This window comes from Aegilops tauschii, chromosome 5 (genome assembly GCF_002575655.3).
Source record: "Aegilops tauschii subsp. strangulata cultivar AL8/78 chromosome 5, Aet v6.0, whole genome shotgun sequence".
NCBI classification, from domain to species: domain Eukaryota; kingdom Viridiplantae; phylum Streptophyta; class Magnoliopsida; order Poales; family Poaceae; genus Aegilops; species Aegilops tauschii.
Genome location: NC_053039.3, coordinates 317,495,537 through 317,511,216, shown reverse-complemented (window position 1 = coordinate 317,511,216; position 15,680 = coordinate 317,495,537). Strand labels below are relative to the sequence as shown.

At 47.6% G+C, this 15,680-nt stretch overlaps 1 protein-coding gene across 1 annotated transcript; it reads left to right on the top strand.

Moving 5' to 3' along the window:
* The first annotated feature begins 1,308 nt into the window (after positions 1–1,308).
* LOC109775940 (probable trehalose-phosphate phosphatase 7) lies at positions 1,309–3,633 on the top strand. Its single transcript, XM_020334638.3, has 6 exons — positions 1,309–1,878; positions 1,997–2,068; positions 2,183–2,272; positions 2,420–2,473; positions 2,573–2,674; positions 2,909–3,633. The coding sequence occupies exons 1-6, from the start codon at positions 1,471–1,473 to the stop codon at positions 3,302–3,304; spliced, it is 1,122 nt and encodes a 373-aa protein (XP_020190227.1). The 5' UTR covers positions 1,309–1,470; the 3' UTR covers positions 3,305–3,633.
* Positions 3,634–15,680: the final 12,047 nt, after the last annotated feature.

The following is a 15,680-nucleotide window of genomic DNA, read 5'->3' as shown; positions in this document are numbered from 1 at the left end:
TGACTGTAGTTTTAAAATTATTTTGATTGAATTTCAAAGCACAACCAATTTGCACTTCGTCCAGATTGGTTTCTAAGGTAGTCAAATGATATGTAGCCATAGATTGGACAAGGCATAGCCTAGGGTTTGCAAATGCCCTAACTTTCAGTTTGCATACTAAAGCAGAGACAGCTATGAGATTTACGATTTTGGCAAGGATATCGATGAATGATCATCGGAAACATGTTGTGAGTAGTGTTGTAGGATGACTACGGTGACAAAAGTAGCGATTCAGAGGCTTGAGAGCAACTAGCGTGAGATAATTTTGGAGTAAACCGAAAAACACGCCTTGGTTGTTCCTAAGTGAATTTTGGTTTGTACACTATCCGATGGTAGCAGAAAGGAATTGTTGACGTGCATTGCACTTGCAACCTGTAAATCATACCGGGCGAAATGGTGAGCAAACACGTACCCCCTAGCAATGTTTTTGGTGTGCCCATTGCGGAGTGGGGCAGGGCGCCGTTTTTTTCCTTAACTTTTCTTTTCTTCTCGCGTCCTAGTTGGATGGCCCAGATGAGGTGTTGTTTTTCTTGTCTTTTCATTCTTTTTGGTTTTTGCGGTTTAACGTGTTTTTTTTTTACAATTTCTTCTTTATTTCTATTTGTTTTAAACTTTTTCATTTTCTAAATTTCATGAACATTTTAGAAAAATATGAATATCATTTTTAAAATCAATGAACATTTAGAAAAACAGAGACATTTGTGATCAATTCTTTTAACAAATCATGAATATTTTTTAAAAAAATGAAAAAAAATATTTTTTGGATTTATAAATATATTTTTAAATAAATTGATGCATGATTGTTCAGGGCGCTGGATCGCTGTCCAGCGCGTTGTGTTACTTGTGTCCCAAATGGGATTGGATGCAACAAATATGTTGATGGGCCGAGCCGGGCTCGGCCACTGGAAGCCTGCCCATCTTAGTTTTCGTGACTTGAGCAGAAACAAAACGAAACGAGTTTTAACTCTTGTGTAGTACTATAACTTACTGGAAGGAAAGCTGGATCTGACCAAGAAACAGCCTCACATCACAGGGGAAAAGGCCGTTCACCGTCGACAAGGCTAAGGTGTCGCGCACCGAGCCCCACACGTCCGCCCGCGGCCTCCACGGCGGGCCCTGCACGTGCCCGCGCGGCCACCTGGCACCGCGGTGGGCTGCGCGACGGCGGACGCGTCCAAGACATCGGCGGGGCCGCCCACACCCCGCGCCGGATTCGCGTCTTCCCCTCGCTTCCCTCCGCCTATAAATAACCCGCCCCCCGCCTCCACACAAAACACCAATCATTTCCTCTTCACTCTCGCTCCTCCTTTTCTGCCTTGCAACCAAAGCCCCATCCCTTGATTCGATCGATCGTTCGGGATCCTCCTCTCGCGCGCTTCTAGGACCTGTCCCTCGAAGCTTCTTCTTCTTCTCCTTGGACTTGTGCTTGGTATGGCGCAGACGACCGTGGTGGTGCCGGAGGTGGGCATGACTGCGGCCGCGCCCACGGCGTGCTCCTGCCCTGGTTCGCTGTTCCCCTACCCGCCGCCGCGTGCCGGGATGGCCGTGAGCCGCAAGTGCCTGCGGGCGGCGCAGGCGGAGCTTGGCGCCGGGATGCTCAGTGGCCTGGTCGAGTCCATGCGGGCGTCCTCCCCCACGCACGCCAGGGCCGCCGCCGCCCTCTCCGCCGGCGTCGACGACGAGCACGCCGCCTGGATGGCGAGGCACCCGTCCGCCCTGGGAAAGTTCGAGGAGATCGTGGCCGCGTCCAAGGGGAAGCAGATCGTCATGTTCCTGGACTACGACGGCACGCTGTCCCCCATCGTCGATGACCCCGACGCCGCCTTCATGAGCGAGACGGTGAGCCACTCCCCTCCCCTGTTCACCCTGCTTCCTACAGTAGTTTTATAGTACCTGTCATGCACCTCTGCTCACTACCTGCGAACACGTTATTAATTTTCTGACTTGGAATGAGCAGATGCGGATGGCAGTGCGCAGCGTGGCCAAGCACTTCCCGACGGCGATCGTCAGCGGTCGGTGCCGCGACAAGGTACTACACCCGCCAGCAATTAATGAACTCCCATTGCCATCGTCCACCACCACCACCACCACCGCTGACGAAACGAAGCTAACCGAACCGATGTGTGCGTGTTCAATTCTGCAGGTGTTTGATTTCGTGAAGCTGGCGGAGCTCTACTACGCCGGCAGCCACGGCATGGACATCAAGGGCCCGGCCAAATCCTCAAAGTCCAAGGTGAATTGATTCTCCTCTCCTCTTGCCCATCATCTAGCTAGCCGCTACCGCTAGCATGGTCGCCCGATCTATCACCAGCTCCATTTTTGTGGGCACGAATATTCCCATATCTTCGCAAACTAAAGGCATATACCTTTTGCCCCGCAGGCCAAAGGAGTTCTCTTCCAACCGGCAAGCGAGTTCCTGCCCATGATAGAAGAGGTACGCACCTTCAACCTCACAACCGCCCACTCATTCGCAGCAGAAATCTAGTTAGAATAAACTGTTCTAAACTCGAACCCATGCATGGTGCTTCTTCAGGTGCATCAACGGCTGATAGAGGAGACGAAGCACGTAGCCGGGGCCAAGGTGGAGAACAACAAGTTCTGCGTGTCAGTTCACTTCAGATGCGTCGACGAAAAGGTAGGCGACGGAACAGAACGGAAATGGGCGCTGCCACCGCGAATGGCAGCCGCTTTCCTTCCCATTTATAGCTTTATCCCTCCCCACCACCCGTATTCATTCACTTAACCACCGCTAGTGCTCATATAAAATTGAACCTCCCTTTTGTCCCTAGTGGAGTAGTGGGGAGGTTAGTTAGGTTTAATCACTTAACAAGTGACTGATCGGTGTCAATGATGATGGTGTGGTTTGCAGAGCTGGGGCGCGCTGGCGGAGACGGTGAAGGGCGTGATGCGGGAGTACCCCAAGCTGCGCATGTCGCAGGGGCGGATGGTGTTCGAGGTGCGGCCCACCATCAAGTGGGACAAGGGCAAGGCCCTCGAGTTCCTGCTCGAGTCGCTGGGCTTCGCCGACTGCCCCAACGTGCTGCCCGTCTACATCGGCGACGACCGCACCGACGAGGACGCCTTCAAGGTGCTGCGCCGGCGGGGCCAGGGCGTCGGGATCCTCGTCTCCAAGCACCCCAAGGACACCAGCGCCTCCTTCTCGCTGCAGGAGCCGGCCGAGGTCATGGAGTTCCTGCTCCGCCTCGTCGAGTGGAAGCAGCTCTCCAAGGCGCGCCTCAGGCTGCGGCGACAGGCCGACGCCTGATCGGACGACAAGGATCGGCCGGCCGGCGCCGGCGGGCTGGACTAATTATTTCACTGCTACGTGTAGCTTAGCTAGTTAATGAATCCCCTGCTCGTCCGAACAAAGCCAAAGGCTACGTACGTGGATGGGAAGAAGGAACGTACTATGGCGAACCTGTGGCTGTGGAGCATTGTTGCGCCACATGTTGTCTTCTAATTAACCGCCCTTCTTTTTGTGGGATGTACACCGTACCTACCGATTATGCATGCATGTAAATTACCTTTGTCCACGTACAAGGGGAGGAACCATGGAATAAAGAAAGAGAAACATGAGTAAATAGCAACAACAAAGCCTTCTCTGTCCGTGCATGCGCACACCATCATCAAAATTTGTTTCAATTAATCGATGTTTTGCCTCCGTTTTAAAAACTATACTACACTACAAATCCTACAAGATCATGTTATTCGTAAGCTAGCCCGGTTCAAAATAAAATGTTATTCGTAAGCTGTCTTAAAAATACAATAAATTCGATTTTTCTGGCCGCTGGATTCAAATCCAACGGTTGGCATATGTCTTATTTCATCCTTTTCCCCAGCTTCTTCTCGAGATGCCGTCTTTTTCCTCTTGCTCTCGCCACCGACGTCGCCGCCACCTCCACACCCGCAACCGACGCCGCTGTCGCACCTTTCTCACTGCCTCGCCGTCCTCATGCCGCCACATCCGCCAATGTGCCGCTGCCTCTGGCCATTCCTCTAACCCCGAGCTCTTCTCCAGCCTTCCACCCTGCGCGCACCTGAACTAACCAGCTTCCCACTCCCTTTCACCGGTGACCACCCGGTTCGGCCTCTCGCCGCGCGATGCCCCGTCTCTTTATCGGAGTTGCACGCGAGAATCGACCGGCGCGAGCTGCGAATTCAGGCAACTTACCAATAGCAAACGCGAGCGTACAGATCTATGTGTAGTGCATCCAACATTCCGTAACCCAGCTCGGACGGCCCCGCGTGAACTGCATGCAGATGCAGGAGCAATGCAATACAAGGATGATCAGGTGCATGCATGCATGCATGCATGTGATGTGCGCTGGTGGTGTCGGTAGGGTACACGTACGCCTCGGCAGCTTGCCTACCAAAAACCGAAGCCGATGGTTTCCCTTTACTTGATTGATGAGGAAGAGTTGCTCGCGCATGCGGCCAACGCTGGGGTTCACGTGATGGCACGCACAGCCCAGCCGCGCAGCGGTGACACGGCACCGTACGTCGTCGTTTGTCCCGGCCTCCGACGTGGCCGTGCGTGGCTCAAGCCTTGCTTGTTAAGCGTAGTGCCTCTGAACGATCGTTGTACTACCCCCTCGGCTGTTTCCCTTCTCTGTGGGCGCCAACTTTGTTTGCGACCGTAGCTACAAATGTTGACCATGCTGAGGCCCATCGCTGCCCTGCCCAAAAATGTTGTGAACGATCCTTGTCGCCGCTCGAGTTCGTACTACGGTTTGTCATGGAACGGGAGGTAGTACGTAGCTAGCACACAGTATAGCTGAAGCAATCAATGCTTGCACCCACCTGCAAACAGAGAAGGGTGCAGCGAGGCCACTTAAGTTTTTTTTGGATCGATCCAGCGACTCATCTGGCCACAGCTACTTCTGCTGCTGCAGATGAATCATTTGGATGGGACTCCTCGGATCGATCCACCTACCAAGAATCCAAGATGGATCGAAACGTGGAAAATAAATGTCAGAACTGAACCTCGTACTCTTGGTCTTGGATGCCAAAACCTGTCAGATTCGCTCCTCCCTGCATCGACAGTCGGTGGGGCGAATGGCGAACCACCATGCAAGCAATCATCGATGGGATGCACCTCTTGGAGACCAATGATTTAATCCGTTTTACCACCATTTTTAGTATAGATAGATCCTTCCGAAGAATCGGAAGCATGCGTCCACCAATACTGGACGAAGCAAGTGCGGCTAGCAATAAACACACGCAGCAATCAATCATCAGCGGCGATATTTGCCAGTAGTAAAGGCGCACTAGATTTCGCCTGATGGCGAGGCGATCCAATCTCGCACCACCATTGGCCAGCCCCACACCAGAAAGAAAAGGAGATGGTAGCAAAGCAGGCGAGTGGTGGAATCTACTCCAGGATAATATACAATGCATGTCGATCGATACATACATGCTTCCTGTTTCTCTTTTTTTTTTTTTTTTTTACCATTTGAGGATAATATCTGTGCATGCACCTGCGCCCAGCCCCATGAAAGGGAGGCGCCACCACTTGCGCGCTGCGGCCACGAGAAGCCAAAGGGAATCTACAAGGAACACGCGTGATGATGATGATGTGCCCGCCTCTTCGGCGAGGAGTTGGATTCCACATTGGGGATGGCGACCCTAGAATGGCTGCAATTCCTTTTCGGCCCGTTTGGAAAGATGATGGCGTAGTGGGTGAATTTGGATGGGTTTTGGTTGGCCCATGGGTGGCCGATGCCGACTTGGATATTTTAGATGGTAAATTGGACTGCCACATTGTTTATATCCGTGCGAAACACAGAGATGCATATGTCTGCAGTGATTTTTGAGAGGACAAGGACGGCATGTTTGGCGATTTCCTTGGAGGTTTGGATGGATATGGAAAATGATCCAAGATCAAGAGAGAGATAGATGCTCATCCGAATGGATTGGGACCGGTTCCTGTTCGTCCAAACAATGCCTTTGGCAATTCATAAATAGCTGGAGCATGCAGGTGTACATCATCTATTTATCTTGCATCGAATGCAACGGGTCCCGTCTCATGGAGGTCGCTTGTTTCCAGGGGGTTCATGGAGAGAAATGCATCCTCCATGTGTTAGGGTTGATCAGTAGAGGCTTCCCGGGGTGACCCCCCCTTTCAAAGAGAAAAGGTCGATCATGCGCTCACAGTTAACTGGCGGGAAAGCGGTGCACATACAAATCCATCCATCCAGCTCGTCCAATCGTTCTATCCGTCTAAAACGTATAATCACCAAAAGGGACCATCTAAAGATGTAGTCTAAGACCCTACGAACGAAGGCCTATCAGTTATCACCAAGTCTTTATCTTCAAGTAATTATCATCAAGATAAACATGCCATGGTCACAGATAGTTAACCTAAAGTTTGAGAGAACATGCAGATGGGCCAACACATACGTAGGTGGCTAGGTAGATCAAATCAAGGTGGCCCTTCATCATAGCAAATCATGCATCTATGATGGTGTGTTAATTTGAGTGCGCTGGTTTGCCTTTACGTAACATTGCATATATTCTTTCTGTGGGGAAGTAACATCGCTTACAGAACTGCTAAAAAAACATTCATATAGTTATCTTTCGCGATAATCCACTTCCGAGCCCGGGCTCAGATGAGCCCGGTGAACAGTAAAATCGACAAAAATATAAAAGAATACCAAAAATTCCAAAAACAAATTGCAAGCAAGGCGCATGTGCGTGATGTTCGTGCAAATTTTAGTGACATTTGGACATTCGAGGCGTGCACTACAAATCCAGACATGAGCACTACTATTTTTCAAATGTTTCTCTTATACTTGATTTTTTTTGCCACGAGCTCCTCTAATATTGAAATGTCATCAAAATTTGCACGAACATCACGCGCTCAAGCATCTTTCACCATATTTATTTTGTTTTTTCTTGAATTTGTTTGATATTGTAAATGCATTTACTATTCACTCACGGGCTCATCTGAGCCCGGGAGCCAAAACGCCGCTCTCTATCTTTCGTCTTTCGTCTTTGCTCCATGAATCTAGTTTTCCTTAAGATGGGGAAGGCGGGTACAAATTTTCCTTTTAGATGAGGAAGACACCCTTAGGGATCCACCCACAATCATTGATGACGAAACTAGATTCGCGAAACAAAGAAGAAATATACTACCATATGTGAAGTTTACGATTATGATAATGAAATCAGTACTAAACGCAAAAAATAATGATCCGCCCTGCTAGTGAACAAGAGAATTGTTGTTGAATATTTTTTAGAACTCAACTGAATGCTAGGACAAGGTTGACAAGAAACTTGGTCATTCCCCTGCTGAGTTCATTTGCCATGCATGCTCTTTCATGCAGTGTTGGGCACGTTTGCAAAATGAGGGTGAGCAAGCTATACAGGGAGCGGCGACTCTGCTGGCAGCAACTTTGGAGCTCCATACAATGAGCATGCAGAAATGAGTTTGTTCAGTAACCCCTTGATACTGGAACCCAATCCATTTTTTGAATCGAATGAAAAAAAGAAGTCAAACAATAAACTAAGGAAAGGAATTCTCTATTTTGAATCGACGATATAGGGTAATCAATATTTGACAAAAATCAAATCAAAACACTCATGGTGGGGGATGTTGCTGCCGACTACCGTGAATTGTATGCATGTTTGGAAATATGCCCTAGAGACAGTAATAAAATGGTTATTATCATATTTCTCGTTCATGATAAATGTTTATTATTCATGCTGGAATTGTATTGATCGGAAAGTTAAATACATGTGTGAATACATAAACTGCCCCGTGTCCCTAGTAAGCCTCTGCCAGACTAGCTCGTTGATCAAAGATGGTTAAGGTTTCTTAACCATGGACATGAGTTGTCATTCGATAACGGGATCACATCATTAAAGAATGATGTGATGGACAAGACCCAACCATAAGCTTAGCATATGATCGTATCACTTTCGGTTTTGCTACAGCTTTCTTCATGTCAAGTATCTATTCCTAAGATCATGAGATCATGCAACCCCCGGATACCAGAGGAATGTCTTGTGTGCTATCAAACATCACTTTGTAATTGGGTAATCATAAAGGTGCTCTACAGGTATCTTCGAAGGTGTCTGTTGGGTTGGCATGGATCGAGACTGGGATTTGTCACTCCGTATGACGGAGAGATATCTTTGGGCCCTCTCGGTAATACAACATCGTAAAGAGCAAGCAATGTGGCTAATGAGTTAGTCACGGGATCTTGTAATTACGAACGAGTAAAGAGACTTGCCGGCAACGAGATTGAACTAGGTATGGAGATACCGATGACCGAATCTTAACATATCGCTAGACAAAGGGAATTGCATACGGGATTAACTGAATCCTTGACATCGTGGTTCAACCGATAAAGATCTTCGTGGAATATGTAGGAACCAATATGGGCATCCAGGTCCCGCTATTGGCTATTGACCGAAGAGGTGTCTTGGTCATGTCTACATGATTCTCGAACCCGTAGGATCCGCACGCTTAACATTCGATGACGCTAGAGCAGAATTGGGATGTGTGCATTGGTAATCGAATGTTGTTCGAATTCACGGCTGAGATCCCGGACGTCGCGAGGAGCTCTGGAGTGGTCTGGACGTAAATACTTATATATGTGAAGTCTTGCTTTGGTTGCCGAAAAAGTTTAGGATATTATCGGCAGTGTACCGGGAGTGCCGAAAGGGGTCTGGGGTCCACCTGCCCCGGGGGCACACATGGGTTGTATGGGGTGTGCCTTGGCCTATATAGGCCAGGGGCACCAGCCTCAAGAGGCCCGTGTGCCAAGGAGAGGTGGGGGAGGAAGAGTCCTAAGGGGGGAAGGCACCCCCTAGGTGCCTTGGGGAGGGACGACTCCTCCCTTGGCCGCCTTACCTCCTATATATAGTGGGGAGAGGGAGGGACTGGAGACACAATTCCCACGCCCGGCGGTAGTCCTACCTCTCCTGTAACTCTGTTTTCTCCTCAGATTGGTTCCAGCAGCGTTTGGCGAAGCCCTGCCTGCACTACACCACCTACACCGCTGTTGCGTGCTGTCTGACGATGTTGCTCCGCTCCATGCCTATTGTCGTTGCCTATGGGTTTCGGATGTGGGTGCAACTCGTCAACTGGTGTTGCTTGTCCATGCCCACCCCCGATAAGCTGGTCGGTGTTCCCCTATTGTAGTATCAAACGACGCTCGTCAATTCCTGGTTGTGTGCGGCATGTGAGACTCATGCGACCCAAGAGCCAGGAGTAGAGGGTATTGGTTGTTTTCCCGGCTGATGAGGACACCACAACCATCGACAAGTCTCCAACAATTATAGGTCCAATCACAAGAAGTCGTGTCAAACTAATAAGTGACAAGGCGAACGCTAAATTAAGTTTACCTTATAACCTTGATGACACAACAATGCTTCCATCCTCATTGTTGTTGGTTGAACTTAGGTATCACATGGAAGAAATCCAACAACCTATGAGCTCTTGAAGCAACCAGTCTGGAGGAACAAGTTTGGAGAAAACAAGTTTCAAGTGAAGCTGATGCTGTCGGTTTTTACCTCTGATGTTTCGTTGTGCCACATCCATGTGGTGGAGATATGGGGCCATAGCGGTACATCTCCAGAAGCTACATCAAATTATCTTTCCAATGCAAAAAACCTCAAATCATTTAGAGTTGTGAGTCAAAAGCTATAGCCATTCTCGTGGAAGGTGTCCAGACTGTCAAGACTTCGCGAATTTTCGAGGAGGTCTCCAACAACTCCCAAAGTTGACTGCTTATTCACCCAAGGAAGCCATGCAAACCTGCTTATGTTTGAAACCATTTTCACACCTAGCTAGGGGGGTTGTCCCTGCTATAAAACCCCATCTCCCCCATCCTCTAGAAAACCTTTTGTCAAACCATTCAGCTACATGCTTATGCAGCAAGACTGCTAGAGAGATCCAAGAGATCCTTGCTACCTTTGCTCTTGTGAGTTCATCCGGATTCGCAAGAACGAGCCTCTGGTTCCCCCTAATTTGTGCTCTTTGGTTCCGGCCGCTTTGTGTGGGTTAGTCCCGGTTTGTGGTGTAGGAGATATGCCCTAGAGGCAGTAATAACAGTTATTTTGTATCTCCAAAGTTTGTAATGAATGTTTAGCTTCCATGCTATAACTGCAATGATTCCCGAGTCTGCAATATCCACGGGGCTCGGAGGGAAACTCATGTGCACATGTGGTATACTAAACGGTAAAATGTATTCCTAGTCTTGCCTCTAATACTGGCTCATGTATTGCATGATGATCCTGTTTTCCTGATCATGGGCATGTCTATGCTGGCAATTCTGAGGGCGCGATGTTGGTAGAACACTTGTGTTGAATCGACCCAAATTGATGTTATGCTATGAGATTCTTTTCGTCACAATTTTATGGTTAATAACACAGAGATAGTTAATGTTTGCATAATTCCTTAGACCATGGGAGTATCGAGTTCCTTCGTACTTGCTTTGTGAACTTTGGGGTTTGTTAAACGTCATCCGTAACTGGGTGGCTATTACGGCGGCTTACGGGTTCACGGAAAAGTATGGCAAGTAACGAGATAGCTCAAGATTGGGATTTGCTCCTCCGACGATGGAGAGATATTCTCGGGCCCTCTCGCTGTTACGGTATCCATAATCGTCTGGCCAGACACCTTGTGATTTGATCACTGGGATGCCGGAACACGGAAACGAGAAAAGAGAACAGAACCAGTAACGAGGTAACTTGCATGGTGGACAAATTGTTCGTCCACGGGGATGCAATAAATCTCACCTCGGGTGTTTGTGACATATCGTGAAGCAATAGGAATAGCTCACTACAACTGGAGGTTCACTCGAATATTCATTCGTGTGGGTATAGGGGTCAATATGGGTGTCCACGGCTCCGATGTTGATCATTGATCGGAAGGGGTTCCGGGTCATGTCTATATTTCACCGAACCTATAGGGTCACATGCTTAAGGGTCATCTATCTGCTGAATACTAGACAGGGAGTATGAGAGAAAATCACCGAAAAAGTTTCGGACACCGGAAAGGTTTCGGACAGCGAAATCATACCGCAGAGAGAGGTCATCGGATAAGTTTCGATGGTACCGAAAAGTTGTTTCGGGATATACCATTAAGTCAGATTGGTTTCGGCAAATGCCTGATAATTCTTGGAGGGTGCCAGAATCATTCTGGAAGCTTTTTGGAACTTTCTGAGATAAAAACCGGAAATGTTCCGGAGCTGCCGGAGCCACTGCAGATGCGTTTCGCAGATGAAAATCACTAAAACCAGAATTGTTTCGGAACACGTTGAAAATTATTATGGTGGGTACTGGAAATGTTCTAAGCCCACATAAATATTTTCAGTTCGAACGGACGCTGAAAAATGTCGTCGTGAATAGTGAAAGTGCTTTTTGGATATTTTATGGTGAGTCACCTTTTGGGATATTTCCAAAAGGCTTCTAGAAGGGCTTGGGGGCCAAGCATGCTCCTCATGGGGGCCCCCCAAGTGGGTTGGCCGGCCACATGTGTGGGGCTCCATGGAGCTCCACTTCCTCCCCATTATGCCCTTCATGTGTGACATTTGCATGGGCATTTTGGGTTTTTGTGAGCCATCCCTACCCCTTGGCTTTCCTACAAATAGAGGAGGAGTGGGCAGCCCAAAGCTCATCCCTTGCTCTCATACACATGCCATGCATTATCTGGCTTCTTCTCTCCCTCCCACGAAAAGATTTTCGTAGAGCCGTAAGGCTGTCTGGGTTCTGGCAGGAACTATTCTGGACGGCGAAGCCCTGCCGGATAGCTGACACCGTATGTGTGCAACCCCGTAGAGAGATTGTAGTTTTGATCTTTTGCCCAAGGGGCTGTTCGAGTGTCCTCCCGAAGGGCTGTCCGAGTTTCGAGGGTCCTCCCGAACGGCTGTCCGCGACATTGTCCGGGGGACTGTCCGACTGCCTCCCGAAGGGCTGTCCGGAGAGGGAGTACATCCTCGCGGTTGGGAGGTTGTAAATCCTAGCTGCGGGGATGTGCACCGACGATCTACACCGACTCTTCTTCTGCTGCGCATCGAGTCGGTACGGATCAGATCAAACCTTGTATGCAGTCTCCATAGTGGTCCTGGGCGTGCTCGCTATACCGAAAATTTTCGTTTTCTGTCGCGTTCCCCTACAGTGGCATCAAGAGCCGTGCTATGCGTAGATGCAGGTTACGATCTAGAATACATGGAGATGTATGGGTATTGCATAATATAATTTTGGAGTAGATGAGATCTATTGCTGAAAATTATTTATGCGGGTGACAGATGAAATCTGTTACCCGACGTTCTTGTTGCTTCCCTAGAATTTGCGTTTGCTCAATCTCGAGACAGCATGGTGGAATTTGACAAAGTTCTGGCAATCCGTGATCCTGATTGATCATGGAAGTGCTATCAGTTCTTTGGGTTCTGCCATAGTCAAAAGAAATATGAAATTCGCAGATGAAAGGGCATTGCAGATATGATCTGCACGGGGGTCATGCGTATGACGAAGTTTAGTATGGGGCTCGAGATTTAATTATCTCGTGTTTCATACACCCCGAGATGTTAATCTAGCAACTTGAATAATCATACTTGATGATAAAACGTTGGTAGCTGCGGTTTAAGTCAAAACCTTAGAAGCCACGTAAAATAAAATTTTGCATAAACCGATTAGAGGCGTCTAACTTGGTTTTGCAGGATGTGCATGTGATGTGGTATAGCAATGCTCATATTCAATTTGATTGTGTATGAGATGACTATATAATGTAATTAACATGACCCGCGTGTCATGATTCAGCATGATAGCTGGAGCCATATGATTGCACTTTAATGACCTGCGTGTCAACCTTAAGTAATGCATTTATTTTATCTGCTATGGAGATAGTGATATTATCTGGTGCATCGATAAGGTGGTGGCAATCTTCGCAAAGGTGAACACCGACGCGAATGCCGGAGACAAAGAAATACTTGACTTCTCCGTCAGAAGAGGCTATACCATATCATGCTATTATGAATTGCCTGAGATGTTTATCCCTCTTGATGCACCCTTCTTGATTGCGCGGTAGTCGCTTTTACTAGGGTGATCTCTCACTTCAAATATCAAGTAGTTAGTGTTCTCCCAAGTGCAGCACCGTCACAACATCTATCCTTTCGGGGTGCGCCATGGATGCATGGGTACGAACGATTGGAGAAATGTAAGGCGGGTGAGGTCAGACCTCGCAGCAAGATCACTTGGTTGTCTTGACGTTCATGGCAGGATCGTCCTGAGCTCGGAACACACACATCGAAAGATGAACAAGAGTCACATAGAGATGTGATCGGCAAGTTGGCCTACCAATTGAAATCCTCGTCATGAGATGATGATTCTATGACGTTGAATTGATATTTGGATCTTGAATCACTCAAAATCAATTTTGAGAGATATTGATTTGAGTGAGAGCACACTTTAGAATAAAAATGTTTATTCACTAGTGCAAATTTCATTATAAACAAAAGTCTAAGTGAAACTTGTGTTTTCCATTGTAGATCAAATGGCTCGCAACACCGCGTTCAACTTAGGCCCGATGTTAGAGAAAGAGAAGTTAGCTACGACTGGAAACAACTATGCGGACTGGGTCCGTAACCTGAGGATTGTCCTCAGGAGCGCTAAGAAATTGTACGTGCTTGAAACTGCTCTTCCAGCTAAACCGGCGGCAGATGCACCGGTAGATGAACAAAATGTCTGGGCCACTAAGGATGATGATCACAACTTAGTGCAGTGCCTCATGCTAGCTTGCATGACTCCAGGGCTTCAAAAACGTTTTGAATTCCATAAAGCCCGTGATATGATCCGGGAATTGGATGCTCTGTACAAGGAAACTGCAAAGTCTGAGCGATATGATATCATGAAGGCTTTGATGGATTGCAAGATGGCTGAGGGTAGTTCAGTTGGTGAACACGTGGGCAAAATGATTGGCTATTCTGAAAGGCTTAAAGCCCTAGAATTTCCACTTCCACCTGGCCATATGATGGACATGTTGCTTTCTTCACTCCCCCCGTCTTACGACGGTTTTGTCATGAACTACAACATGAAAGGGATGGAGAAGACACCGGAAGAGGTGCTCGCCATGCTGAAAACTACAGAAGGAGGACTGCGGAAAAATCGCAAGCAAGTGTTGCTTGTGAATAAAACCGCCAGTTTCAAAAAGAAGAAAGGCAAGCCAAAGAAGGGCAAGGGCGCCGGTAAGACCGGCTCCCAAAGCAACTCTAAGGGCGGAGCCAAGAATGAAACTGAGTGCTTCTACTACAAGGGCACAGGACACTGGAAGAGAAACTGCAAGAAGTATCTGGAAGATAAGAAGACCGGGAAAACCGGAAAAGGTATAATTGTTATACAGGTTAATGTCATTGACATTTTGCTTGCTAGCAAAAATTCTAAGTCTTGGGTATTTGATACCGGATCGGTTGCTCACATTTGCAACTCGATACAGGGGCTTCAGAAGGTGCGCAAGCTGGCAAAGAATGAAGTCGTAATGCGCGTCGGGAACGGCACTGGGATCGCCGCTCAAGCCGTCGGCATTATGCCTCTACGTCTCCCTTCAGGATTTATCTTAGAACTAAGTAACTGTTATTTTGTTCCACTGTTGTGTAGAAACATTATCTCCGGATCATGTTTAGTACACGATGGGTATTCATACAAGTCTGAGAACAATGGTTGTTCACTTTATTGTAAGGATATGTTTTATGGATTTGCACCCATTGTTGGGGGCCTTTTAATACTAAATCTTGAATGTGAAAATGATGTCTTTAACGTGAATGCCAAACACCTTAAGAAGGTTGATACCACCACCACTTACTTGTGGCACTGTCGGCTTGGCCACATCGGAAAGAAACGTATGCAAAGACTCCAGAGAGATGGAGTTTTACCATCCTTTGATTTTGAATCATTTGACACATGTGAAGCTTGTCTGATGGGGAAAATGACCAAGACGCCGTTCACGGGTCATCCTGAACGGGCGGGTGAATTATTGGAAATAATACATAGTGATGTATGTGGTCCAATGAGCACAGCCGCACGGGGTGGGTATTTCTACTTCGTGACTTTTACTGATGATTTAAGTCGGTATGGCTATATCTACTTAATGAAGCATAAGTCGGAAACCTTTGAAAAGTTCAAAGAATTTCAGAATGAGGTAGAAAATCATCGTAACAAAAAGATTAAGTTTCTGCGGTCTGATCGCGGAGGCGAATATCTTAGTCATGAGTTTGGCCAACATGTGAGTGACCGTGGAATCGTCTCACAGCTTACGCCTCCCGGAACTCCACAGAGAAATGGAGTATCGGAAAGACGTAACCGAACCTTGTTGGACATGGTAAGGTCGATGATGTCTCTTACAGATCTACCGATATCTTTTTGGGGCCATGCACTAGAAACTGCCGCTCACACACTAAACAAAGCACCGTCTAAGTCTGTTAAGACGACACCACATGAGATGTGGAATGGGAAGAAACCCAGTTTGTCGCATCTTAAAATTTGGGGATGTGAGGTACATGTAAAACGTTTACAACCTATCAAACTCGATCCCAGATCAGACAAGTGTAACTTTGTAGGTTATCCAAAAGAAACAATTGGGTATTCCTTCTACCTACCCTCCGAGCACAAAGTGTTTGTAGCTAAAAGCGGAGTCTTTC